The following is a 25,664-nucleotide window of genomic DNA, read 5'->3' as shown; positions in this document are numbered from 1 at the left end:
TCTCAGGCAGTGGAAATTGCCATGAGATCCTCCAAGTGTTGTACATCGACCCCTCCTAGTCATTTTTCCCCAAGGTGGCTGAGAACATTGTTTCTCAGGGCACTCTCAGGCAAAATCACTAGACTTCCCATAATTCCAACATACATTTAAATCCCCGAGCTGCACCCCCCCCCCTCTGCTTCTTCCTCTGTCTCTGCTTTCACATCCTTTCGCTGTCCAATGACCTCTCTGACTTTCTTGAACCATCATATCACATTCTTCTCCCCATATAAAAAACCTCACTTTCTCACCCTTTTCTTTGTAACACTTTTCTGCATGTTTTGCATATTCTGAAAAACATCCTGCAACGATCCCATCCTCAGGGTAACCATGTATCTCACTATATAACCTCCTATTCCCTTCTGATTATACTATGGAAGGGGTCCACCATCTCCTCCCCTCCCATTCTAATTTCCTTCTACAGAACTCCAATCTGGCCATAGAATTATTCTATCTGCTCTCTCTATTTTTCATTCAATTGGAACTCCTCATTAACCCTTTGAATTGTTCATCAAACTGTCGGGGGTCTATTTTTATATGGGCGTGACAGTTTGGGACTTCTTTTAACCAGACTTCAGCAGCGGATAATCCGTATTTCTGCTGATCTTTTAGCTGATTTTGTCCGTATTTTATCACATAATTCTTTACAACTAGGACTTTTAATTTATTTATTTATTCCACTCATCTCAATCACTCACACATTCGCTTCATGCAATATAAGACAGCAATACAAATAGTACATTATGTTAGTAGGCGGCCGCCCTCTTCATATTCTTAGTTACTCTATAACACAATATCAAAGAGAAAGTAATAGAAAGATAAGAAGTAAAGTTCCTGGACACCCCTGTGTCCCATGACGTCATCTAACCACTTTTTACGTGTCGCACGGAGTTAATTCTTTCCTGTAGCCTTCTCACAATGGCTATGGTCTCACATAGACTACTGCTATTGCCCCTTGACAACCCATTCGTCTATACTTGCCTCTCATTTACAATACACATTGTAAATTCTACTAACACTAAAGTATACAGAAGAAGAAGAAGAGAGAAGTTTAACCATTGTTATACTTACTACACGTTATCTGGGAGGCTTCTAAATTCTCCGGCTAGTTCGGAAAAACGTCACTGTTTCAGACAGGATGCCCGACTGGCCTCTAATGACGTCTAAGCAAGACGGAGGTCTTTTAATGATCGGAGAGTACTTCAGACCCACCTTTTCACAGCCAGGCTGTCCTCTCCCTCTGCAGTGAGTGATTCCGGTCCGAAGGACCAAAAATGTAAGGAGAATTTATGTGTTTATCAAAGAGAAGACGATCCCAGATCCCGTGCAGAAGTCTGGGCCCAGGAGAAATACATATCACACCAGCCTGTGCTGTATCAGATGATTTCTAATTTATTCTAAGGCGTATTTGGTTTTTATACTATAAATGACATCACAGCAAAAGTATATATACCTCCAAGATTAATAATAATACATGATAGGCTAAAACAAAAAATGATTAACATAAGTTACACCTCCTTAAGTGTATCTATTACATACAATAAGACCGTCATAAATTCAGGAGAAAGGAAGGCATGGGAAGCGCCTTACAGTCTACCCCGTCTTCCTGTATACATTATCTATAAACATACATGAGTGATTTAGTAGACTGTCTTATCTTCTAATCTTTCTTCCTCAGAAGACATGCAGGCCTATAGAAGAGTTTCATTTAACCCCTTCACTGCTATATATTCCTAGTCTATAATGCAATATAGAATAATTAACTGATACATTGATCTACAATTTTCTTAACACAATGGTCAGACATTTAGCCGTGTGACGGCAGTATGACTGCAAGGGCAGTTGATGGTGGCTAGCTAGGATTGCAGTCAGTAGGTCAGGGAGCATGTTATCAGGCAGAGTACAGAGGGTTTTTTTTAGGGTATGCGGTATTCCTCCCTGAAGAGGTGCGTTTTTAGAGCTCGCCTGAAGTTCTCTGAGTCCTGGATTGCCCGGGTATCCTTTGGTAGTGCATTCCAGAGGACCGATGCCGCTCTGGAGACGTCTTGGAGGCGGGAGTGAGAAGTTCGAATTAGAGGGGCGTGCGCAGTCTAGTTTCGTTAGCAGAGCGGAGGGCGCAGGCTGGGTGATGGATTGAGATAAGGGAGGCAATATAGGGGGGCACTGTGGAGGGCTTTGTGGATGAAGGTAATGAGTTTAAATTGAATTCTGTATTTAACGGGCAGCCAGTGCAATGACTGGCACAGGGCAGAGGTGTCTGAGTAGCGGCTGGACATGAAGATGAGCCTGGCTGCCGCATTCAGGATGGATTGGAGAGGGTAGAGTCTGGAGCAGGGGAGGCCGATCAGCAACGGGTTGCAATAATTGAGCCGAGAGTGGATGAGGGCAACAATAAGTGTTTTTAGCGTGTCGGCGGTGAGAAAAGAGCGGATTCTTGCGATATGATTTCAGAGCAAAATCAAGGAATTGCTAAATACGTTACTTCCATGCCTGGTAGTGAATGTTCATGGAAAGCCAGATATTGCTGAATTGTACATATTATCATAGCATGTATAAATATTCCATTAGACTTGGGACCAAAAGTCCAGTGCTGGGTAGATGCTAGGCATACATTATACGCATGCTTGGTCATAGGAGGGTCTCTGCTGCTTGCCATGGAGTAAAATATATGCTTAAAGAGGTCATTCTGCCAAAAGCATTTATCACCTAGTCACATTGCTGGGTGTCTGACTTTTGGGACCAACCGGGATCATGAGCATGCAAGAACTTTTAGTTTCCCTAGTTAATGGAGCAGTGCTGTGCATGCATGACCACCACTCCATTCACTTCAGTGGGACTGAGAGAGATAGCTGAGTGCAGCACTCGGCTATCTCCCTAGAAAGTGAATGGAACAGTGGTCTTGTATATGCTCCACCACTCCATTCACTAGGGGCACTTGGATTGCACAGTTCAGAGGATCGTAGGGGTTGGATCCCAACGATTATACATTTATCACCTATCCTGTGGCTAGGTGATAAATGCTTTTGGTGGGATAACCCCTTTGATGGGGACTTCATGTATTACATAAAAAGCAAATACAATATCAGAACATTAATTAATTTAAGAGTGAGTTCTACTGTTTATAATATTAAATAGTTTGCATATAGATATTTAAAATATACATTTAAAGAGATTACCCAGCCTTTAAAAATTGATGGCCTATCCTCAGGATGGGTCAAGAATATCTAAATGTTGGGTGTCCGCTGCTCAGAATCCCTGCCAATCAGCTGATTATAGGAACCATGGTGCTTGTACAAGTGCTGCAGCCTCTTCAATGTTTTCATCCGAGTATGAACCTGTAAGTCCTCATTTCCACTTGCCCACACGGATTCCACTGCTGAATCCCGCCGTGCCCACAGACATGGACAGGAAAATACATTTTCTTACCTGTCCAGATCCAGCATGGGTCTGCTCCATGCTGGACGGATATTCTTTCTACAGTACGGCGGATGCGTCCGGACGCTCCGGCAATGTGCTGGACGCTTACGCAGGGCAATTTTTTTTTTTTAATCTCCTGCTGTCCTGTGAGTGCAATGGAAGCCGTCCTGCGGGATCCGCAGAAAAATTGAGCATACAGCGATTTCTTCCCGCGCATGCGATCCACACGCCGGGAAAAAAAAATCACACCTGCATGCTTTAAATTGCCTTGCGGATGCTAATGCATTCCTATGGATTACTAGAGGTGTTGATCTCCCGCGCGGGAGACTTGCACGGATTTTATAATTAAAATCTGCAAGTTGACATTGGGCCTAAAAAGTCAGAACAGCGTATTTTCTTAAACTGTTTGTTTGTTTATATTGAAATTAAATTAAACAACTACAGACAAAATAAATGACAAAATTGAAGAAATGGAAGAGAGATGGAACCAGGACTAAGGTGGTTTCATATCTGCATTGAAACCTCCTGCATGCAGTGCTTTTTCTTTCGGCTAAAACCTGAACGGAACTAGTTCTAGGCAGTGGGGTCCGTTCGGCGCTGTTCGGCCATAGGAATTCTTCTTTCCTGCTCCCCAGACGGAATAGGAAAGCGGTACCCCTGACGCAGGTGTGAAATCACCCTAACACAGGCAGGGCATAAAGTAAAGTACTACACATTTTGTAGTCATTGTAGACATGGTTCCACAAAAGGGTCATAATATAATAATGAGTATGGAGGGTGGAGCACCGTATTTTTGTGAATACTACAGGGTTGTCCCATTAACTTCAATGAGGTACTCAGAATGGTTGTATGGTTGTATGAACAGGACCATGCTCATATGTAACCTTTTCACTAACTCCGTGGCCCCCTCAACCAGCTGATTGGTGGAGCTCCCAAGCATTGGACCCCACTGATCAGATATTGATAGCCTTTCCTAAAGATAGACTATCAATGTTTAAAGGCCGAATCAGCTCCTTAAGTGGTAGTCTTAGTTTCTCTACATATGCTACTTAATTGAGTTGTACTATGTTTGTGTGCATCTACAGGGTCAGAAGCACGTCTCTCTCTTCTTACCTCTACCTGCTGATGAAAAGGACTTCATAACTTATGTATCGTGTGCTTTTACTCTTAAGGTAAGTGCACTTCTCTAGTCAGCATTCTTGCTCTATGGCTGTTCTGTGGAGGACATTGCGCAGTACATGGAGATGCTGTAAAATCATATGTACAAAGTATTATAATGAACTGAATTCCACTTCTCATTTTTAAGGTGAGGTTTTGAAAATGTAAGTGGGTATCAGAATGGTCACTTTAGGCTTCACCCCTGTTATCCCCCTCCCTGTACTTTTTATATGTGAGTCCCACTATTACGGCAACTGATGTGAGTGACATTCATTATATAACACCATCATACTCCTATGTACTGTACAGAAAGGACTGGAAAATGTATACTTTCTGGAGTCACCTTGTTTAGTGTAATATTACTATGTGAGTGCAAGGTTAATGTCCTGTGTTGATGCGATCATGTTCCATGTCTGTCTGATCCTTGTTCTACCCCTTAGTGATTGGGTGACATCTTTTGGCATTTTACACTTTGGGACTTTTAATATGCAGCAATGTCTCAAATAAGGTTGGGACATCGACACAAAAATATCGATAGTCGATAGTATCGACTATAACTGAACAAACTATCGATTATTGTAAAATATCGGTGGAAAACTATCAATATTTCGATATATCGACTTTTTAAAATGCTGTATAAAAATAAAACAGGTCTGGGGTTAATAAAGCAACAATCGACAAAAAAATTATAAAACTTTAAACTGTTGAATTTATTATTAACTTCTAACTATTAATAACATGAAAATATATTAAAGTTATGACCTGGGAGTGGAATTTTTAAGTACAAAGAAAGTTCTGCTGTTGTTCCATCTAACGTTCTTGTTTTTTTTTTTTGAGGTTCCAGGTCTCCTCTACAACCTTCTGATGAGAGCTCCATAAAGAAAACTCAGCATTTCAAGTTGCCGCTGAGGGACCAACGGTCTCTATGGCAACTTGTAAACAATGCAGGGCCTGGTAACGCGAACGCAATGCCCCGACGCAATTGTAATTGCGTTAGATGGGTCTCCTATCTTTTCTATGGGCACTGTGTTCACGTTAGACGCTGAACGCACAACATGTTGTGTCTCCTTTTCTGGACGCGACCTTCATGCGTTCAGAGCAGCCCTCCATCTGCATGTGGAAATGCTTTCATTTAGAGGCAAGCGTTCAGAGTCTGCGTCTAACGCGATGAACACAGGCATGTGGAAAAGGGTCCGAAGACCCCACTTTTTCTGAGACTCGTTTTGCCTGGAGCAAATCTTATTGGTGACAAAGAGTCACCTCACACTTTCCAAAAGTTTCTAGAACTTGTTTAGAAGTTCATTAGTGCCTCGAGCAAAACTACATCCTGACCAACACAAAGGAAAGGGCGGAATGTAAAGAAAGAAGATATGGTCACCGGACCACAAGACACGTCTCTTCTTTACAAAAAACAATATTATATCGCTTTAAACTATCGATGTTACCGATATATCGCACATAACAATATCGATGAAAAGTATCGCCAAAGCATTACCGATATATCGATATTTCGATATATCGGTTTTTGATGTCCCAACCCTAGTCTCAAAGTGAGTTGTGTATGCTTTAAAGAAAATACGAGAAATTATTATTAAAATGATTATAGACCTTTTATTTTAAGGCCATTTAACCTTTTTTCGTTTGTCACAGAAAATCCTTTTAATGATACTTAAAAGGGTTAGTTACAGAGATAGTTAAAAACATGACTACTGTCTTTCAGAAACAGCTCTGCTAACGTCTAGTGCTTGTATCTGGTATTGCAGCTCAATCAATTGAAGTGAATTGGTCTGAGCTGCAGTACCGCACATGACCTGCAGACACCTGTGGGGCTGTTTTTTTTTCATAATTTTCTTTAAACAAAGAAGCCATGTTTTTTCTTATCCTGGTAACCCCTTTATATAGTAATCTTTGTGACTATCTTTCATGCCAACATGGGTGCCATGATGAAGTTTAAGGAATTCCCCCTGAATTTCACATTGATTACTTATCGTTAGGACCCATCTATCAGCATGAGGAAGGTGCTGCAACACTCTCCTTCTTATGTGATCCGTCCACACAAGTGGCTGTGCCTGGCACTGCAGCATGCCCCAGTCTCTTGAATGGGACTATTGGTCTTTTTACATGGCCCGATTATTGGGCCTGAGCGTTCCTTTGAATACTCGTTCATTCGACAATTGGGACAGATGATGAAAGGCTGATAATCTACCCATATACACGCAGGTAATGAGTGCCGACCATCATTGTTAGTTAGTGGTTCTCAGCACAAGCAGATCTGTCCGTGTAAAAAGACAATGAGTGTGACAGTCTGCAGCACACACCGTAGATGCTTATATGGACAATGAAGGAGAAGCTGTTGATATCTCTGGTCAGCCATTTATTAGTTATAGCTATGATAAAGCTGAATGACAGCTGATAATGAATTACCTTGGCTCCTCTAGATGCCATTATTGTTGTTTAACTGAGCAACTTTTCTTTTCAGGAACCTGAAAAAGTTGTGTGACAACTCCTGTGAAAGCTGTAATAGCTCTCACTATAGTTATTACTCAGACTCTCCAAGGACAGATAAAATTAAGGAATTGTTGCTTGGAGTTTTTTCTTTTAATGCGCCATTAAATGAGGACTCCAGGGCACTGGCGTAACTATAGGGGATGCGGTTGCACCCTAGCCCACAAGCCTTAGGGGGCCCATAAGGTCTCTCTTCTCCATATAGGGAGCCCAGTGCTATGTATAAAGCATTATAGTTGAGGGCCTTGTTACAGATTTTGCACTGAGACCCAGAAGCTTCAAGTTACGCCTCTGCGGATGATTTTATTTTAGAGGATTACAAAAATTAATAACAGTAAAAAAAAAAATAACAGGAATAGGCTGTGTCCGTTCTATACGGGTAGGGAAGGCCATATTATTAGATATTGTAAACAAACCTGTAGGGATGCCTATAGTGATTGAGCTGGATAACCCTATGATAAATCATTGAGATGGATGACATATTTGCATGATATTCTGTACCCTACATTCCAGGCACTACAGTTCCTGCACATCCTCTTCTCACAGCTTTCCATCCATATTTTCTTCATTGACTGGGAGAGACCAAAAAGCAAACCCTTAAAATCTGAAGGTGAGTACCATAGCTGTATTAGGGACAAGGAAAGACATCCAAATTGTCTGCTGCTGCTTTCTTAGAGAAAAAGGAAACATAACTTACACACTTTAATGGACCAAAGGAATTTTTTTTAGAGCATTTCTACCTAAACCATAAATGAAATGACATTGGCTTGGTCCAAATTCCATATATTTCCATGTGATGTGACTATAGTGTCTGAAAGGTTGTGGTGTTGATAAATTGTAGGGATAATGGACTGTATACTTTGTATTTTGTTATCTTGGTAGGTGGTGGAAAAGGTGGCATATTTCCAGTGAGCATTTGGAGAACGTTCTTCATAGCAAATGAATGGAATGAAATCCAGACTGTGCGCAGAATCAATCCTCTCTTTCAAGTTGTTCTTGTCCTCTTCTTTCTTAAGGTGACCCCGTGAAATCTTCTTTCTATAGTAGAATACATTTTTAGTGTCTAAACTAGTGGAATACATTTACGACATGCCATTGTTAATATCCCCCATTGATCACTCAGAAACATACAATTTAAACCAACCCTCCTGTGCTGGAGACATATCTTACCAGTTGAACTCCAATTGCCAACCGGATAGAGGCCACAAAGGATCAACTGGTGCACACCATGGCTAGGTTGGAGATAGGAATCAATACTTTTCGACACCCCAACAGCTCCTTTTTGACTTGCCTGACAAATGGGCCAGTACTGTTCCAAAATGCTTTGATTCCTGTCTCCAGCCTTATAAAGAAAATTTATACTTACCTGCCCGTGGTATTTACCTGTTTATCCTCTGTGTCCTCTATCTGGTTGGCATCTCTGATGAATCTCCTGAGCTCTTCAAGCCATCCCAGCATAGCAGGCAGCAACCACATTGTAAGGAGTGAATCTATTGTTGTGTTGTACACAGCAGACCCAGGTGAGCATCTGCATTGACAGATTGTTCTATCTCACAAAGCGGGTCTTTACTTATTGTCTACTTTTGTGTTTTGCAGAACTCCAATTGTAGCCCCCCTAGTTCCTGGACCCCACTTTAGTCTTGCAAGATGGCTGCAGCACTCCTTTCACTGCTTGGTGCACACTCTGCATCAGTAGCCTTAGAAATTACATAGTTATATGGGATAGTGCTCTAGGATATAAATCATGATCAAATTCCAAATACTTTAGAAAAGGGACCTACCTGGGGTTTGCGGTCTAACCCAATCCTGAGTAAGTCCATCTATTTAATTATCAACCACCTACTCCTTACCACTACTACTACTACTAAGAAAGTACATGCTACTCTCTGGTTGATCACATGAGCACAGCTGGTCAATCAGAGAGCAAGTGTAGTGCTTTAGATTACCGATGTATTGCCAATGTACATAGTGCATCAGGTAGTCAGATAAGTGCTGCAGCCACCCTAGAACACTGAAGAGAACTGGTGGACCCATGGAAGAAAGCCACAAACATGCCAGAGGGTCATTTTATTATCAGCATGTAAATTGCATATTAGAATCATTGATTCATATCTCTTATCATGGCCATTCCTCCTTGACTGACACCTGCCTGAGCAGCTACTGCTTAGTTTAAATGTCCAAAGGGATGTCAGTCACAGAGGCATGGGTGTGATAACAGATATGACTCTGCATGGCTCCATCTCTGCACCAGAGAGTCCAAGATGCAATTTACATACAACACGCAGGTTCCCTTTAAAGGTATTGTCCCACAGAGCCGAACATTGCACAGTGCTCCGGTCTGGTATCTTAGGCTGAGTCCCATTTACTTCAATGGGACTCAGCTTAAACCAACTCAGCTTAAACCAACTCAGGCCACTACGTAATGTACGAAGCTGTCTGCTTCTTGCAGCAAAACAGGAAGAAGTTGAATAACTCCTTCAAAGTAAACTATTGTATGTCTGCATGTACAGTACGTGTCCGGTGAATGCATGTTTGTCATTTCTATAGTCCTACTATGTGTTGCACGCCCACAGAGCAAGGTCAAGGTTAGAGAAAGTCCCTGGGGGAAAAAAAACTTGTTGAGAATCCAATAAGAGCGTTACCGCTTTTGGACCCAGTTAGACGAGCTTTTTTTTTTTTTGCGCACATAGGTGCGCAAAAAAAACGCTCGTCTGGCCGAGGCCTTAATAATCATATTATAATGACCTGTTGCTTTTCAGATTTTTGGCTTTGAAAACCTAGCATTGCGGGACCCTTCTTCCAGTCTCTCCAGAGATATGCAGGATTACATCGCCCCGTCCAGCCGCATTCTGCGATACGGTGTGGCTGCTGCCTTGTGGCTTGCTCTTGGTTGTTTACAGGTATGACTATATAGTGAAGGAACCCTTTACCTTACAAAATGGGAAATTTATAACTCAAACAGTAAATAAATAATTTTGTATCCTCAGATTCTCTTCTTCTCTGGGATATATGAAAGATTTGTGGAAGATAAAATCCGGCAGTTTGTTGATTTGTGTTCCATGAGTAATGTAAGTTACCGCAGGTTATTGGTTATCATCATTTAGTAGCTTCTTATGTTCCCACGCCAATACTTGTTCAGCGACATAACAGAGATTCCTATTCTGGTTCTGGCATTTATCTTCATAGAACAATTCTAATTGTGTATTTCTAATATATTTTACTGTTCGTCTGTTGAACAGTACAATTGTCAGCTGTACGGACTTCTAAATTCCTTCTGTTCTGCGTTTCCTTGGACCTTTAGGGCAGCTTCACACAAGCGTATGCGCAAAAACGCTCGCTTCAGCACAATGTATTTGTGCATGGATAAGGTTGAATTGCGCCTGTGTCTGTGCATATTGCTGTACTTTTTGCGCATGCACAGCCAGTTCACACGCGTGTGACAAACCTCTTCCATGGCTTAAAAGGCTATTTAACTAATAAGGTCTAGATGTGTTCTTTTTGTTCTTGCGGTTTTGTGCAGTGTTTCACGCATCTCCTTACATATTTGTGCACTTCCCATAGACGTCCATGGGGGCCTTTGCTGTGCAAGACGCAGAAAGATAAAGCACGCAAAACATGCTCATAAGAACAAACCCGTTGAAATCAATGGGTTCTATTCTATATGTTTTGCTGGCATATATATTTTACAGCATTTGCTCTAGGCAGAATTTGTTTTGCAACATACAAAGTAAATAAATGTTAATTTTCATAGGGAACCAGACAAAAAATTAAAAGGCTATTGAGGAATATTTGGGTTTTCTAGCAACAAAATCACCTTGTATATGCTACCCCTTCATTTTCAGGATTCACTATGATAGTCCTGTTGTGGCAGGTCACTTCTCTAAGTACAGTTGGGGGTATCACCAGAATTCACTACTATTACCATTAACGGTCTCTTATACATCATCTGGCTACACTACTGGGGTATTTGCACCATTGCGCTTGCTTTATCTGGTCATAAATGTAACAATTTTCCCCCAATATCCTTGTTCTATTTTTATTTGCAAACCGAACATTGCAAAAAGGCCGTATACAAATTGATATTCTCAGTGATAAGGACAATATTACCCATGAACATAATGTGCATTTATAGCGCATCATATATACTTTTTACAGATTATGATGAAATAAATTGTAGTATTTATCTTAAAGGGATATTCCAACAATTCAAAGGGCAACGTATATGCTTCATAAGGCGATAACACGTAATTTTGCAGAATAATGTTATAACTTGCTTTACAAAGCAGCAGCGATATTGCTTTACCTGTGGTCTTCCCCTCCCCCCCCCCCCCCTTCGTACTTCTACATTGTTTGACGGCTACCTGTACACTCCGCTGTATTACTGGTCAGGCTTGCTCAGAGCCTACAAATTCTGTAATGACCACACAGTTTGTACCCATGAATGTGCACTTGTTAGTAACTAGCAATGGTGCATTATGGGAGATGTTGTTTTTGCACTCCCAGAAACAATTTTCAATAATCATGTGGACATCTGTACCTGGCTGGAATGTAAGGGTGGCGCAGGTCAGCAAAAAAAGGTACTGAAGTTCAGTTTGATAATTTAGATGGATGTTTGGAATAATGGCAATAAATGGAAACGTTAGGAAAATTTTGAATTTTTTTTTTTGTAAACTGTGTTTTTATTGAAAGTCTCATTCACAGATGCAATACATTTTTCTTCATATAGTACTCATGGATACAATAGCATTAGAGATGAGCGAGCATACTCGCTAAGGGCAATTACTCGAGCGAGCATTGCCCTTAGAGAGTACCGGCCCACTCTGAAGAAAACATTCGGGTGCCGGCAGGGGGCGGGGAGCGGCGGGGGAGAGCGGGGAGGAATGGAGAGGAGATCTCTCTCTCCCTCTCTGCCCCCTGCTCCCTCCTGCTCACTCCCGCAACTCACCGCTCCCCCGCGCCGGCAGCCGAGTCTTTTCTTCCGAGCGGGCAGGTACTCCCTAAGGGCAATTCTCACTCGAGTAATTGCCCTTAGCAAGTATGCTCGCTCATCTCTAATTGGCATCTTGCATACACATTACAATTGAATAAAACCAACATTTTTTTCACTTATCTAAAGGTAGAGAAGAAACTGAGGAAAAACTGACGGGGAGGAAAAAGTGGGAGGGATTGGTAGGAAGGGGAGGAAATGGGGTTATTTTGAAAATTCTTCCCAGTTTTCAGAACACCCCTTTAACGGGAGAGAACAATTTTCATCAATAACTGTTCTAACTAATGGGACAGATTATCATCAGTACATAGAAATAATAATTAAAAGGGTTCTCCAGGCAAATACCTCTGGATATGTCATCAATAGTTGATCAGCTGGGGTCTGCCGCTTGAGACCCCAACTGATTAGGTGCCCGCTGTTAGCGCCACAATACACAGGGATACAGAGCAGAAGCTGCAGGTGCCGCTCCCGTTGATTTTAGTGAGAGCTACACCTGCAATTACAAGCACCAGCTACTCCCCTGCTCTGTACCCCTGTGTATTGCGGCAGTGACTGTACGGGGGTCGGAACAGTAGCTTCTGCTCTGTATGTAACCCTGTGTATTGCAGCGCTGACAGCGAGCATCCGATCAGCTGATTGGCATGGGCTCCTAGCAGCTGACCCCAGCCGATCGATCATTGATGACTAGAGATGAGCGAGCGTACTCGGAAAAGCACTACTCGCTCGAGTAATTTGCTTTATCCGAGTATCGCTGTGCTCGTCCCTGAAGATTCGGGTGCCGCTGCGGCTGACAGGTGAGTCGCAGCGGGGAGCAGGGGAGAGCGGGCGGGAGAGAGGGAGAGAAAGATCTTACCTCCGTTCCTCCCCGCTCTCCCCTGCAGCTCCCCGCTCCGTGCCGGCACCCGAATCTTCAGGGACGAGCACAGCGATACTCGGATAAAGCAAATTACTCGAGCGAGTAGTGCTTTTCCGAGTACGCTCGCTCATCTCTATTGATGACCTATCCTAATTTTAGGTCATCAATGATATTTCCTTGCAAAACGCCTTTAACAATAAAGAACTGAGATATTTAACAATAGTCTAGAAAGGGTTTGGCCTACCCTGCAGTTTTTCACATTGTCTAACATTTCACCATAAAACTTGAGGGAGAGAAGAGAGAAGCAACCAAGATACGTCGTGAACTGTTAGTCTTTATTATTTTACATGCTAATTTGTAAAGGGAACTGAAATTAGAGATACATTGTAATTGTGGGGCTAGGATGTAGCTGAGCATATAAACTGACAGGGCAATGCATTACAGTGTTCAGTAACCCCCAAACTAATGTCATTTTTACAGGTCTCAGTGTTCATACTGTCTCACAGATGCTATGGATACTACATCCACGGCCGCTCAGTCCATGGACACGCAGATACAAACATGGAGGAGATGAATTTGAATTTAAAAAGAGAAGCGGTAATTATGTTGCATTATACTGTATTTGTGCCACAATGTATAAAATAATAGACAATTAGGGTTATACTAGGACCATCAAAACCCATTAACGGGTTTCACCCAAAGTCCTCAGTATATTAACATAAACATATTCAAAAGTTCATATTCATAGTCACACTCTTTTATCTGGTGGGTCTCAGAACTTCTAAAGGGGTTATCTAAAAAAAAGAAAGGTATCACCTATCAACAGTAAAGGTGATAAGGATATGATTGCTGGGACACTCACCAATCAGTATAAAAGGAGTCTTGAGTCACCATTGTGAAGGAGTTGGAATGCAGCTGTGGAACAGATGTGTCCTACTGCTCCACTCAAAGACTTTGGAACTGATGGAGATAGCTGAGTACAGCACTTGTCTACCTCTGTTAGGGCTCTTTCACATGGGCGCATATACTCTACCTTTTCACGCCCGGCTGTATATACGCTACCGATGTGAAGCATTGTTTTCCAATGCATCCGTTCACACCGGCAAATATACGGCGCATAAAAAAGTGGAACCGTGAAAAATAGGAACATACGCGACCAAAATACGCGCCGATGCATATACGTTGGGCAAGAAGATAGTTCTGCAGCTATCTTTTGACCAATATACGCTGACGGGTCCCATAGACTCCTATGAGAGCAGGGGGAAAAAAGGGAGGGGGAGGAATTTTTGCAGCAGCCAACACTGCGAAAAGCTTACAGGTTCCCCTTATGTAGGCATTAGAAGTCAATTCAGAGGATTTAAGTCGAGCGAGGGATTTCCGGGGTGCAACATATTTTTTCGCTAAAAACCACGCTCATGGTCTTGTGAATAGGTGAGAAAACACTAATTACCTGGTGGAAAAAGTCCTTTAATGCGACAAGTTTAGTCTGTATTTTGCGGTACAACAGATATAGAGAAGACAGATTGTTAGGTTTAGTATGGTTGTTAGATCATGGATGTCCAGCTTACTCTATAAACTTTGAAAAGAGTAGATTCCCCTCTGAGACTTGATGCAACCATGTATTACATGTTCATCCATTCAGTTTTATGCGAGCCATGTAATACCATATTTCCCTTCAGTGGTAGCATGGAGCTAGAAGAGTCCAAGCTGCAGTGACAACCTGATCGACTTGACAGCCACAATCCTAGAAGAGATTCTCTAGTTGGGACAACACCATTAAGAAATCCTTGTTACTCCATTAGCAATAATCAAATCATCCTGCAATCTTGTTTATTGGTATGAGGCATTGCTCACTTGAACTATCATGGAGTAAGATACTTATTAGTGATCCATTAAGTTTATTATCTAAAACAATGTAATTGAGACAGTATCTGACTCCCCAAAGGCTCTTTCATATTTTTCTTGTGGATCTTGCTCTATGCTTTTGCGTCTACAGTTGTGAGAGGACTTCCCTCATATGTTGTAAATTTCCTAAAGTCCCATTGGAAGGTTCTATGGAGGTTCTATTCACCCATAGACAAATCTTGATATGCATTCTTGATGCCAGGATAGTTCTTGCTAGTTCCTTGAAAAAAGACTCTCTTGGATAATGATTATTGAGAAACTGGTCTCTTACCTACACAGCCATTTGGCATTTATGTGGTTGTGTTTCTATCATTCTCCCTTGCTATATGACAAGTCACTTGAAAGCTTACAATAATATTATTGTGAGATAAAAGATGTAATTAGGATTTTTACGTCTCTGTGTTAGGAGAATATGTGCAGCCAACGAGGGTTACAGCCAAACACGGATATTCAGACATTTCAGATGTCTATTTCCAGCCGGACTAGAGCACAGTTTGATCGCATCCATGATAATTTTCTAAAGGTTAGTAAGATAGAACACTTCTGCGATGAGAAAAATTAGATTTGCAATAAAACATTTATTCTTTGTGTCTTTTTAATTGCAGAATCGTGGACCTTCTCGATTTTTACACAGTTCTACAAGTATATCAGAACAGAGTACAAAAGCCTATCACACCATGAACAAGTTCCTGAGTTCCTTCATTGATCATGTTTGTATCATGTCGTACTAGTTATAAACACAAACAGTGTGTGTATGTCTACATATATAATATAAATATATATATATATAGATTATTCACATAATTTAAAAGCGGCTTAGTCTTCTTTCTTGAATGTAACAATATTATATGTCATAGTCACTAGGTTTTTTCAAAAGTATTGGTGATCCAGGGATTACTCTGATTGCCAGATTGGAGTCGAGAAGGATTTTTTTCCCTGAAATGGAGAAAATTGACTTCTATGTCATTAGGGGGGTTGCCTTCCTCTAGATCAACATTGCAGGATAACAGGCAGAACTGGATGGACATGTGTGTTTTTTCAGTCTTACAAACTATGTTATTATGTTTCGCATTCATAATGTTATAAATTTGATCAAGTATCTTTAATTCAGTCTAAGTATCTTTTTCGAGATATGATCCCCTTTTGGTGACCTGTGATCGTCACAAGTCAATGTAAAAGCTCTACCCCCCCATCCCCACCCCACCCAACGCTGCTCTTGCTTTTTTTTTAATTAAAGTATTTTTTATTAAACTTTTTCACCTTTTGCATATTTTAAAACATTTTTTTTAACAAATCTTTGGTTTCCCCTCCCTCCCTCCCCCTCCCCCTCTCACCCACCCCCTTCCCCTCACCCCCCTCCCTCCCCCATCCCCCCTAAGATCTCTCTCTCAACGTTCTGTTCTTTGGGTAAACTGTCTCTGAATGAACACAGTGTTGTGTTGTAAACAATAATAACAGTTCTTGTAACGTATATTTGTTTTCTTCTTTGGTCTTCGTGTTGCTTATCTTCTTGCTGTTTTCTTTTATTGATTCAGGGTTAGATTTTTTGTTGCATTCGAGGGGGGGTCATATTTCTTTTGCCCGTTGCCCGGTCTCTCTCTCTCCAATCCCTCCTTTCTTAACTTTTCCCTATTACTCCTTACCACTTTATTTTATTGTATATCGAGTCTGTAATTTGTTCTACATTTCCCAATAAACTTTATATATATCCATTACATACGTTGTTATGTCTTAGTAAATCCCCGGTTTACTGGTGCCTCCCCACACGGCTCACCACTCCCTATGTATTTGATCCAACATTACTGCTCTGGGAGTGTATCCATCTCAGCCATATGTCCTGATATTTTTGACTGGTCTTACGCTTAGTGTAAATACTCCTTTCCCACGGTAAAATTTGGTTGACCTTATTTTTGAATTCTCCCAGCGTGGGTGGTTCTTCGTCCAACCAGCGCTGGGCTATTGTTTTTCTGGCTATATACAATAGTCTGGCTACCGCTAGTTTTTCATGATCATCTAATGTTAGATCCTGTATGTATCCCAGAATGCACACGTATGGTGTAAAGTCCATACATATGCCAAATGCCGCGTTAATTGCATTTCTTATTCCCATCCAATATCTGTGCAATTTCGGACATCGCCATAGCATGTGGATTAGGTCCGCCGTGTGGGTTTTGCACCTTACACATATCGGGGAGGTTCTCATTCCTATATTGTGTAAGAAGGCCGGGGTGCCGTACACTCTGTGTATTAGAAATATTTGTGAGACTCTGTGTGATTCGCTCAGAGATAGCTTGGGTGTCATTTGTAGGATTTCCTCCCAGTGCGACTCCTCAATGGGCCCTATGTCTGCCTCCCATTTTGCTCTTGTTGATAACGGGTTGTGTGCATTGACCGTGTCCTGTATATGGGAATATAGTACAGATATTTTCCCCGCTGTGGTGGTGGCTTTTCCTATTATGTCCGCTACTATATTTATTACCATTGTTATTTCCGCCGTGTTTTTTTCCGCTTGTATAGCGTGTCTAAGTTGCAGATATTTGTAAAAGTCACTATTGGGGATGTCGTGGTTTTGCCTTAACTGCTCGAAGGTTTTTAGTTCCCCCCCCTCCAGTATCTGGTCCATTCTCCTAACTCCCCTGTCTTTCCACCCTTGGAATCCTTTTAGCTTGTTGATTTCTGGCAGGTGCGGGTTATTCCATATGGGGGTATGTTGTGTGCAGTTTTTTATATCAAGCATGTTTCTGGTCTTCCACCATATTTTATGTATCAATAATAGCGTGGGGGCACTTTGACGGTTTTTTTTAAACGCTCCACGTTCCAGTGTTTCAAACAAATGTGATCCGTTAAAGAGATTTTTAAGGATTCTGAAACTAGCGTCGTGTGTTTCTTCTGTCTCCCATCCCCTGAGATGTTGCAGCTGGGAGGCCATGAAGTACGAGAACGGATTGGGCAAGGCTAATCCTCCCTTTTCTTTTGAATTGTATAGCAGTTCTAATTTTATCCTAGGTGTCTTCCCTCCCCATATGAGTTCTCTAAACAGTCCCTTGGCCTTGTGGAAAAATTTTTGTGTTATCCAGTGTGGGGAGTTGTGTATTAGATACAGTAATTGGGGCATCCATATCATTTTTATAAGATTCACTCTTCCTATGATTGTCATGGGTAGTTTTTTCCATATGTGAAGTTTTTGTTTCCATTTTTCCATAAGTGGTTCCAGGTTTATTTTCCCGTACTCGCTGACCTCTTTCGTAATTTTAACTCCCAGATATTTAATTGTTGGGGTGCATTTCAGGGTTAATTCTCTGTTGGCAACTTGCATGTCTGGGGTGTCTATTGATAGTATTTCGGATTTGGTCCAATTGATAGCGAGTCCTGAGAAGGCTCCAAATTCTTTTATTGTTTGCATCGTGGTTTCTAAAGATTTTTCCCTGTCCCCTAAAAATAATAACATGTCGTCTGCATACAAAGCGATTTTCTCCTCCATGTTTCCTCTTATGAATCCCACTATTTCCTGGTGTGACCGAATTTTGCATGCTAGGGGCTCTATTGCAAGTGCAAACAGGAGTGGCGATAGTGGGCATCCCTGCCTTGTCCCTCTATGTAGTGGGAATGTTTCTGATGACCCCCCGTTGATGGACACATCCGCCTCCGCTCTAGCATATAGGAGTTTTACTCGTCTCACAAATATTGGGCCACAGCCCATTTTTTCTAGTACCTTCCACAGGTATTGCCACTCAACGCTATCAAACGCCTTGGCCGCGTCCAGTGAGCATATGATTCTGTCTCCGGTATTATCTACGGGTATTTGTAGGTTTAGAAATACTCTACGGATGTTCGTTGCCGTTGATCTTGCTGGTATAAACCCACTCTGGTCTGGATGCACCAAGGTGGATGCCACTTGTGATAGCCGCTTGGCTAAAACTTTTGCTATAATTTTGACATCCGCGTTTAACAGCGATATCGGCCTATACGAGTCCATCAACAGGGGTTTTTTTTCTGGTTTTAACAGAATTATTATTTTTGCTTTTCGCATTGTTTGTGGTAGTTCCCCTTCCTTTTCCGCCCCCGCCCATGTCTCCAGGAGTTGTGGTAATAAAGTGTCTGCATGTTGTTTGTAAAATTCTATTGGGAAACCATCCTCCCCTGGGGCCTTGTTATTTTGCATATCTTTTACTGCCTCTTGCATCTCCTCCAAGTCTATTGGTGCATCTAGAAACTCTCTCTGTTCCTCCGTCAATTTATGTGTTCTTATATCCGCCAAGTATTCCTCGATTTGTTCTACCGTTTTTTCCAGTTTCGAGGAATACAGAGAGGAGTAAAATTCCCGTGCAATCTCTCTTATGGATGTTGCGTCCCTGACTATCTCGCCTTGTGCGTCTTTTAGTTCAATGATGTATGTGGGGCTGGTTTGTGCTCGGGCTATAACTGCCAGCATATGTCCCGTTTTTTCTCCCTCCTCATAATATGTCTGTTTCCTGAACCCATTTTTAGTGGCTGCCGTTTCTAGGACGTATTTATTAAGGGCCTCTTGGGCCTGTTTCCATAGGTTGAGTGTTGTTATAGTTTTCTCTTTTATATAGTTTTCTTCCGATTCTTTTAGTTTGTCACGTATTTTTTGCCCTCTTTCTCTATGTCCTTTTTTTGCCTGTGTGATTTGCTGTATGTATACCCCCCTCATATATGCCTTCATGGCCTCCCAGCAAATCGTCATACTTGTGGTATCCTTATTTAATATGAAGTATTCCTCTAGTGTTTTTTTCACTATTTCCTTGTTTAATATGTTTAGCCAGTGCGAGTTCAGATTCCATCTTTTTTGGGAATGACTCACAGTGTTACTGTGCTGTATGTCCAGACGTAGGATGGAGTGGTCAGAAACAACTCTTGGTAGATATTCTATCGAGGTTATATCTCTATATATCTGAATATTCCCTACCGCTAGGTCTATTCTAGATAAGCATTGGTATGTGGATGAGTAGCAGGAGTATTGTTTGTTTGTGGGGTGCCGTGTTCTCCATATGTCTATCAATGATATCTCGTTTATTAGTTTACCTAGTGGTGTCAGGTTCCTTTCTTCGTTTGCGTTTCCTGCCCTTAGTCTGTCCTGTGCAGGGTTAATGACCGAATTAAAGTCGCCTATGATAAGGACTGGAATGTCCGGTTTATCTGTTATGAAACCTATAACTTGCCTCATTATCATGTTATTATATGGTGGCGGGATATATACTGAAGCTATAATGCATGTGTAGTTGTAGATTCTGCAGTGTAGGCATATAAAGCGGCCTTCTGGGTCAATTTTTCGTGAGAGACATTTAAACAGTATATTTCTGTGTATCACTATGCTGACCCCCCTGGAGTACCTGGTGTGTGTGGAGTGGAAGCTCTGACCCATCCCCCCTATTTTGAACGTGTCCGTATTTTCTTTTGATAAATGTGTTTCCTGCAAGCATATAATAGCCGGGCCTTGTTCCTTGATGACTTGCAGTACTGCTGATCGTTTTGTCTGGTCACTCATACCTCTCACGTTCCACGATACGACCCTTATCCTACTACCCATTTTCCTTGTTTTTTGTTTTCCGCAGGGTTATTATTTTCTGGGCGCCTCCACCCCTTTTTGTTTTTATGAGTGAGTCGCACTGGGAGGGTCCCCATCTCTGTATTTGTGTCTCGCCCGTGTCGCCCCGTATATGTGTATGTGTATTACTGTTTGTTCTCCGCATAGGGCTTCTCCAGTAACATTTTGGTTTGGTCCCCCACATCCCCCAGTACAGACATTTATCCACATTTACTATACATATTTTCGTTATTTGCAACACATTTATCATTTGTACATTTACGTTGACATTTCTTCCCCTTATCCCACCCTGAATCATTTTTCTATCGTTTAACCTTATCCCTTTTAACTGTATCTTATCTAATATTCCCCTAATATGCGAGAGAGAGACCAAACAACAGACACCCCCAACATGTAACTCACTGATCCGTTGTCTCATCGGATCGGGGTACCAGTCCTCCATTCTCCTACGCGATGCATCCTGTCGTCCCAGGAGCTCCTTTCAGAAATTTTCGGTTCCCTTTGCATGAACGTTTCTTTAGGTGCAGCCTCTTCATGGTGTCTTGCGCGGCGATCTTCCCCTCCGAATCTGTTCTTCATTTTGATCTATCCAGGCACCTGCATCTTTTGGGTTTTCAAAGAATTGTGTCGTGCCCAGCGCCGCCACTCTCAGTTTAGCCGGGTACAGCATCCCGTAGGGCACTTGTAGGTTTCGCAGACGTCTTTTTATTTCTACAAATGTTGCTCGCTTCTTTTGTATTTCCGTGGAGAAATCTGGATAGAAGGAGACTTTCACGCCATTATATTGGATTTCACCCTTTTCGCGGGCCTTTTGGAGTATGGTATCACGGTCTCTGTAATGCAGTACTTTGATGAGTATCGGTCTGGCTGGAGCCCCCGGGGGGAGGGGTCGTGTCGGTACACGGTGGGCTCTTTCGACTGCAAACATTGCAGTTAGAGTGTTTCTTCCGAACAGTTCGGGCAGCCATGTTTCAAAAAATTCTGCAGGGTTTCTTCCTTCCGTCTTTTCTGGGAGGCCCACAATCCGCACGTTGTTCCTTCTTGACCTATTTTCTAGGTCGTCTACCTTGTTCTGTAGATATTGTATGTCATGCAGATTTTTTTCCACGTCTCGCTGCATCGGCTGTATTGCGTCTTCTACGTCGCTTATACGTTGTTCAGTTTCTGTCAGACGCTCTGATATTTTCCTCATATCTTGCCGTAGCAGGTTTACATTACTTTGCATCGCCCCCATCTGCATATTAAGGTTGTTCAGTGATGCGTTGCCTTTAGTGATTTCGCTGAATATTTCTTTCAACGTAGGCTCCCTGGCGCACCTTTCGTCCTCCTGCCTTTGATCTTTTTTGGCGGCATCTTCTGCACTTTGGGAGGTGTCTCGTATAGTGCTTTCTGAGGTGTCTGTATGATTTGCGCTGTGCGTGCATATGCCTGGGCTGCTTGCATTATTCATGCTGTCTTCTGTGTAGTGTTCGTCTGGATTGACACTGTTTGCACCTTTATTTTTGTAGTTGGGGTTGTCTGCCTGACTTGTGACTTCCTGCTTATTTCCAGCATGATCTTGTACAGCATGTAGACTATTTTGTTTTTCCTTGTCCTTGCTGTGTTTAGCAGGGTCCGTTGTTGTGTTTGCTTTGTCTGCTCTTTCCTTTTGACTTTCACTTTCTGCATGTACTGTGTCTGCAGTTTCTTCCTCCCCTCCTGCTCCCTCCGTTTGTGTGCTTCTCTGTGGGCTCTCCCGCTCTCCCCTCTGTTGTTTAGGGCTTATGGAGTCCTGTTTTCTGCCCCCCTCCTCCCTGGCATACCTTGCCAGTTTACGTGCTGTGTCTGCACTGTTTGTGCTGGGCCGCGGTATGAGCGTTCTCGGCTCCCTCCCTCCGGCGCCATGTTGTTTCTGCCTGCCGCCGGCTTCATCTGCCTTCCCCCGCTCCTTGCCTCGCACCATTAACTCTGCTGCTGTCTGTTCTGTCTCCGGAGCTTGCTACTGTGCCTCCGCTGCTTTTTGATTGCCTTTCGGCGTCTCTGGGTCCCGTTAACAGGATGGGAATGTCGGATCTTGCAGGAGCTACTCTGAGATGCGACTATCTACATCTCCGGCCAGGCTCCGCCCCCTGCTCTTGCTTTTTAATTAACTCCCATAAACTCCTGAGGCAAATCGAAGTAATGGCATCCATGTTCTCCTGACATTTAGTGTCCTACAGGTCTGACTCACATCTATAAAGCATTTGTGCCATAGGTGTTGTTCACATTTGCGGCTGCTGTCAGGCTCTGCATGTAACTCACACAGCACACACGGACTCACGGACAAGTGGTCGTTAGCACTTTGATGACCAAATACATTGTTATTAAAAATTATAATTGTTAAAACAGTCTCGCATGTAGCTAAAGCAAAACTGAAGAGGAGCTCACGTTTGTCTTTCTTGCACTTATTTCAGGCTTTTAAAGACATGGATTACTTTGTGAAGGACAAGCTTCTTCTGGAACGAATACTCAGCATGGAATTCATGGAGCCAATGGACAGAAGTATCTTTTACAATGGTACTGAATTTTATTCATTGCAGGGATGCAACAAGGACTAGATGGATGAGGATGCTACCTAGAATGGTGCTGCCTCCTCCAACTGTGAGGGGGTGGGCCGGGGTACTACCATGTGGTCCCCTCCTTCTAACTTAATTGACTATCACAGTCACACAGTAAGAGCTCATTTACATGAGTGCATTTGTGCAGCGTATTTAGCGCACAGCTTTTGTACACATAATACGTAGTGAATAGAACCCATTGATTGACATGTGCAGTCACGTGAAAAAATACACGTCATGTGCTGTCTTTGTGCGTATTACGTACCATAAAAGCCCATTAAAAACAATGGGCGTGTGTAAATACACTTGAAATATGCAGGAAACCTGTACATTCACAGGGTATTTACACACAAAATCAATGCGATCTCATGAGCAAAAATACTGCCGATAGGCAGAAAAACACAAGGCAATAGCGTATTTTGGCCACTGAATGTGCTGCGTATTCACAGACCAAGATACACATACACCTTGTGTGAATGCACCCTTGTGGTTGTACACAGAACAACTATTGTCTGAATAGTTGCTCACAATAGTCACTGAGGCGTACAAACAACTGCTATTTGTGTGTTTTACACAAAGTCATTGAACAATAAGTGGATAAAAATTTCACAATCGCTGAGCAAAGTTAGGGGGCGCAAGGTTCTTACGCATGTGTGTATTTGAAATTTTGACCCATACCCAATGCACACTCATTGGTTACCGAGTCCACTGAACATGCACATAACTACATGCAAGCTGTCTTCAAGTGAACATTCACTTGTGCAAGAGACAACGGCACAAAGTGTTCCATCAAAGGCCATACCAGCAAGAGAAGTCAGCAGTGAGTGTATCTTTGAAGACCAAAACCAACCAAAGACCGTAGCAGTAAGTGTTATTTTGAAGACCAGCAGGGACTGTTCAGTTGAGGATCACTCACATGTATTTATATATCTACGGGAGCCAATGAGCATTAAATAGGAGATCAAAATGTTCAAAAAAATGTGGGAGCCAATCAGAATCCGATGGGAGGTGTATGCCAAACAAGCACACACCTCCATGCAAAGCTGTTGGCTAGTTGGTGAATAACAACGATTACCTGCTTACACCAAATGAAAAGTAATAAACCAGCGACTCTTTGTAGATGAGCTGAAGCAAAGCGACAAGTGAATGAATTCATGTTCGTCACCAGGTTGGTTGCCGTGTTTATACGGCACAACTGTTGCTGAGGTTACTTAACGTTACAGGTCGGAAGCCTAATGGCCCATTTAAACACAACAATTATCGCTCAAAATTTGCTCAAAATCCATCTTTTGAGCAATAATCGTTGCATGTAAATGTGCCCATCTTTCACTTTTCTGCCGAATGATGAATTTCAGTTCGGCATGAAATCCATCCTTCAGCAGAACAGCTGATAAGAAGGACCGCATGCTATGCTCTGCCCTGGGAGCACTGATAACATTGTTTCAGCTGTCAGCCCCATGGCAGAACAAAGGGAATTTATTCAGAGAACAGCGGGTGATCTCTTCTCTGAATACAGCTACCAGAGGCTCACACACTACTAATTGGTACTAATAGGCATTAGTGCCAAGTAGTAGTTTATGCAAAATGATCGCTCAAAAGCCATCTTTTGAGCAATCATCTTTGTGTGTAAATGCACCTAAGTGCATGTTCACATGGCAATAAAATTGGCAGATCTGTGTAGAATTTTTCTTATACGGATCTCCTACAATAATTCACGGCAGTAATCTCTGAGCCTTGCAATTCTGCTGTTGATTTGTATGTGGATCCAAAATAGCCCCAAGGACGTGGCTTTCAGCGCAAAATCTGCCTCCAAAAACACAATGTGAACAAGGCTTAAGGCTGCACTAGAGAGAAGTGAAGTTGCCCTTTTTAACAAAACCTTCCTCGTATGGCCCCATAAAATATATTAGGATGTCATTGAAGATAAGTTTACATATTCATTCATATGTACAGACATACGGTTGTATTATGATCAGCAGCAGGTTCTACAGTAACATAGGCACGTTATCTATCCAGACATGTAATGTTATGTTCACCCATTTGTTTTCCTCCGAAGATGAAAATCATTCGTTCAGTAATGTCCTCTTCTATGGTCATGAATCAACACTCCTCATCTTTGACACTCTCTTCTTCTGTGTCATTGATATCATGTCGCAAAACTTTGTTCTGGCTGCCATTTTCACCTATCTGCAACAAGAAGTAAGTCCACTTTTGTGTAAAATTTTTTAATTTTCTGAATGTTTTCTAAATGTTAATGTTGCAATTAAACATTTGTATGTATTTTTTCCCTCCAGTGTTTCCGGCGCATACGTGGTGCTGTAGGACAGAGGAACTTGGCATCGAAAACCCTTATAGATGAAAGATTCTTGATCTAAAGATGCTCAGAAGCTTTCTGTAATTGGCTGTAACTGTTGTTACTAATATTACTTTTATATTGCAAATAAAAATATTTTTTTAATGGACTGAAATGTTTTATATTTCTGTGGCTTTTAGGTTTATTGTATATTTTATATGAAACCATCATTTTGTACTTTGTGTTTATTACTGAAGAGGCGTGTTTTTAACTGACTAGAAAGATGCAAAGACTGATAAATTATATCGGATGTTAAATATTACATTCACTTCTGCTGATGTTACTTTAACTCCTCCCTT

The 25,664-nt window shown here is 42.0% G+C and overlaps 1 protein-coding gene across 1 annotated transcript in view; it reads left to right on the top strand.

The window, feature by feature from the left end:
* The window catches only part of TMEM67 (transmembrane protein 67), a 64,886-nt gene extending 39,412 nt beyond the window's left edge, over window positions 1–25,474 (top strand). The window contains exons 18-28 of the mRNA XM_066578406.1: window positions 4,542–4,628; window positions 7,633–7,729; window positions 8,002–8,135; window positions 9,879–10,019; window positions 10,107–10,187; window positions 13,443–13,559; window positions 15,274–15,390; window positions 15,473–15,577; window positions 22,869–22,971; window positions 25,069–25,211; window positions 25,307–25,474. Coding sequence (XP_066434503.1) covers window positions 4,542–4,628; window positions 7,633–7,729; window positions 8,002–8,135; window positions 9,879–10,019; window positions 10,107–10,187; window positions 13,443–13,559; window positions 15,274–15,390; window positions 15,473–15,577; window positions 22,869–22,971; window positions 25,069–25,211; window positions 25,307–25,387 — 1,206 coding nt within the window. The 3' untranslated portion in view covers window positions 25,388–25,474. The remainder of the gene's footprint in view (window positions 1–4,541; window positions 4,629–7,632; window positions 7,730–8,001; window positions 8,136–9,878; window positions 10,020–10,106; window positions 10,188–13,442; window positions 13,560–15,273; window positions 15,391–15,472; window positions 15,578–22,868; window positions 22,972–25,068; window positions 25,212–25,306) is intronic.
* Window positions 25,475–25,664: the final 190 nt, after the last annotated feature.

This window comes from Eleutherodactylus coqui, chromosome 9, assembly GCF_035609145.1.
Source record: "Eleutherodactylus coqui strain aEleCoq1 chromosome 9, aEleCoq1.hap1, whole genome shotgun sequence".
Classification (NCBI taxonomy): domain Eukaryota; kingdom Metazoa; phylum Chordata; class Amphibia; order Anura; family Eleutherodactylidae; genus Eleutherodactylus; species Eleutherodactylus coqui.
The sequence above is the reverse complement of the archived record's forward strand: the minus strand, read 5'-3'. Positions and strand labels throughout refer to the sequence as shown.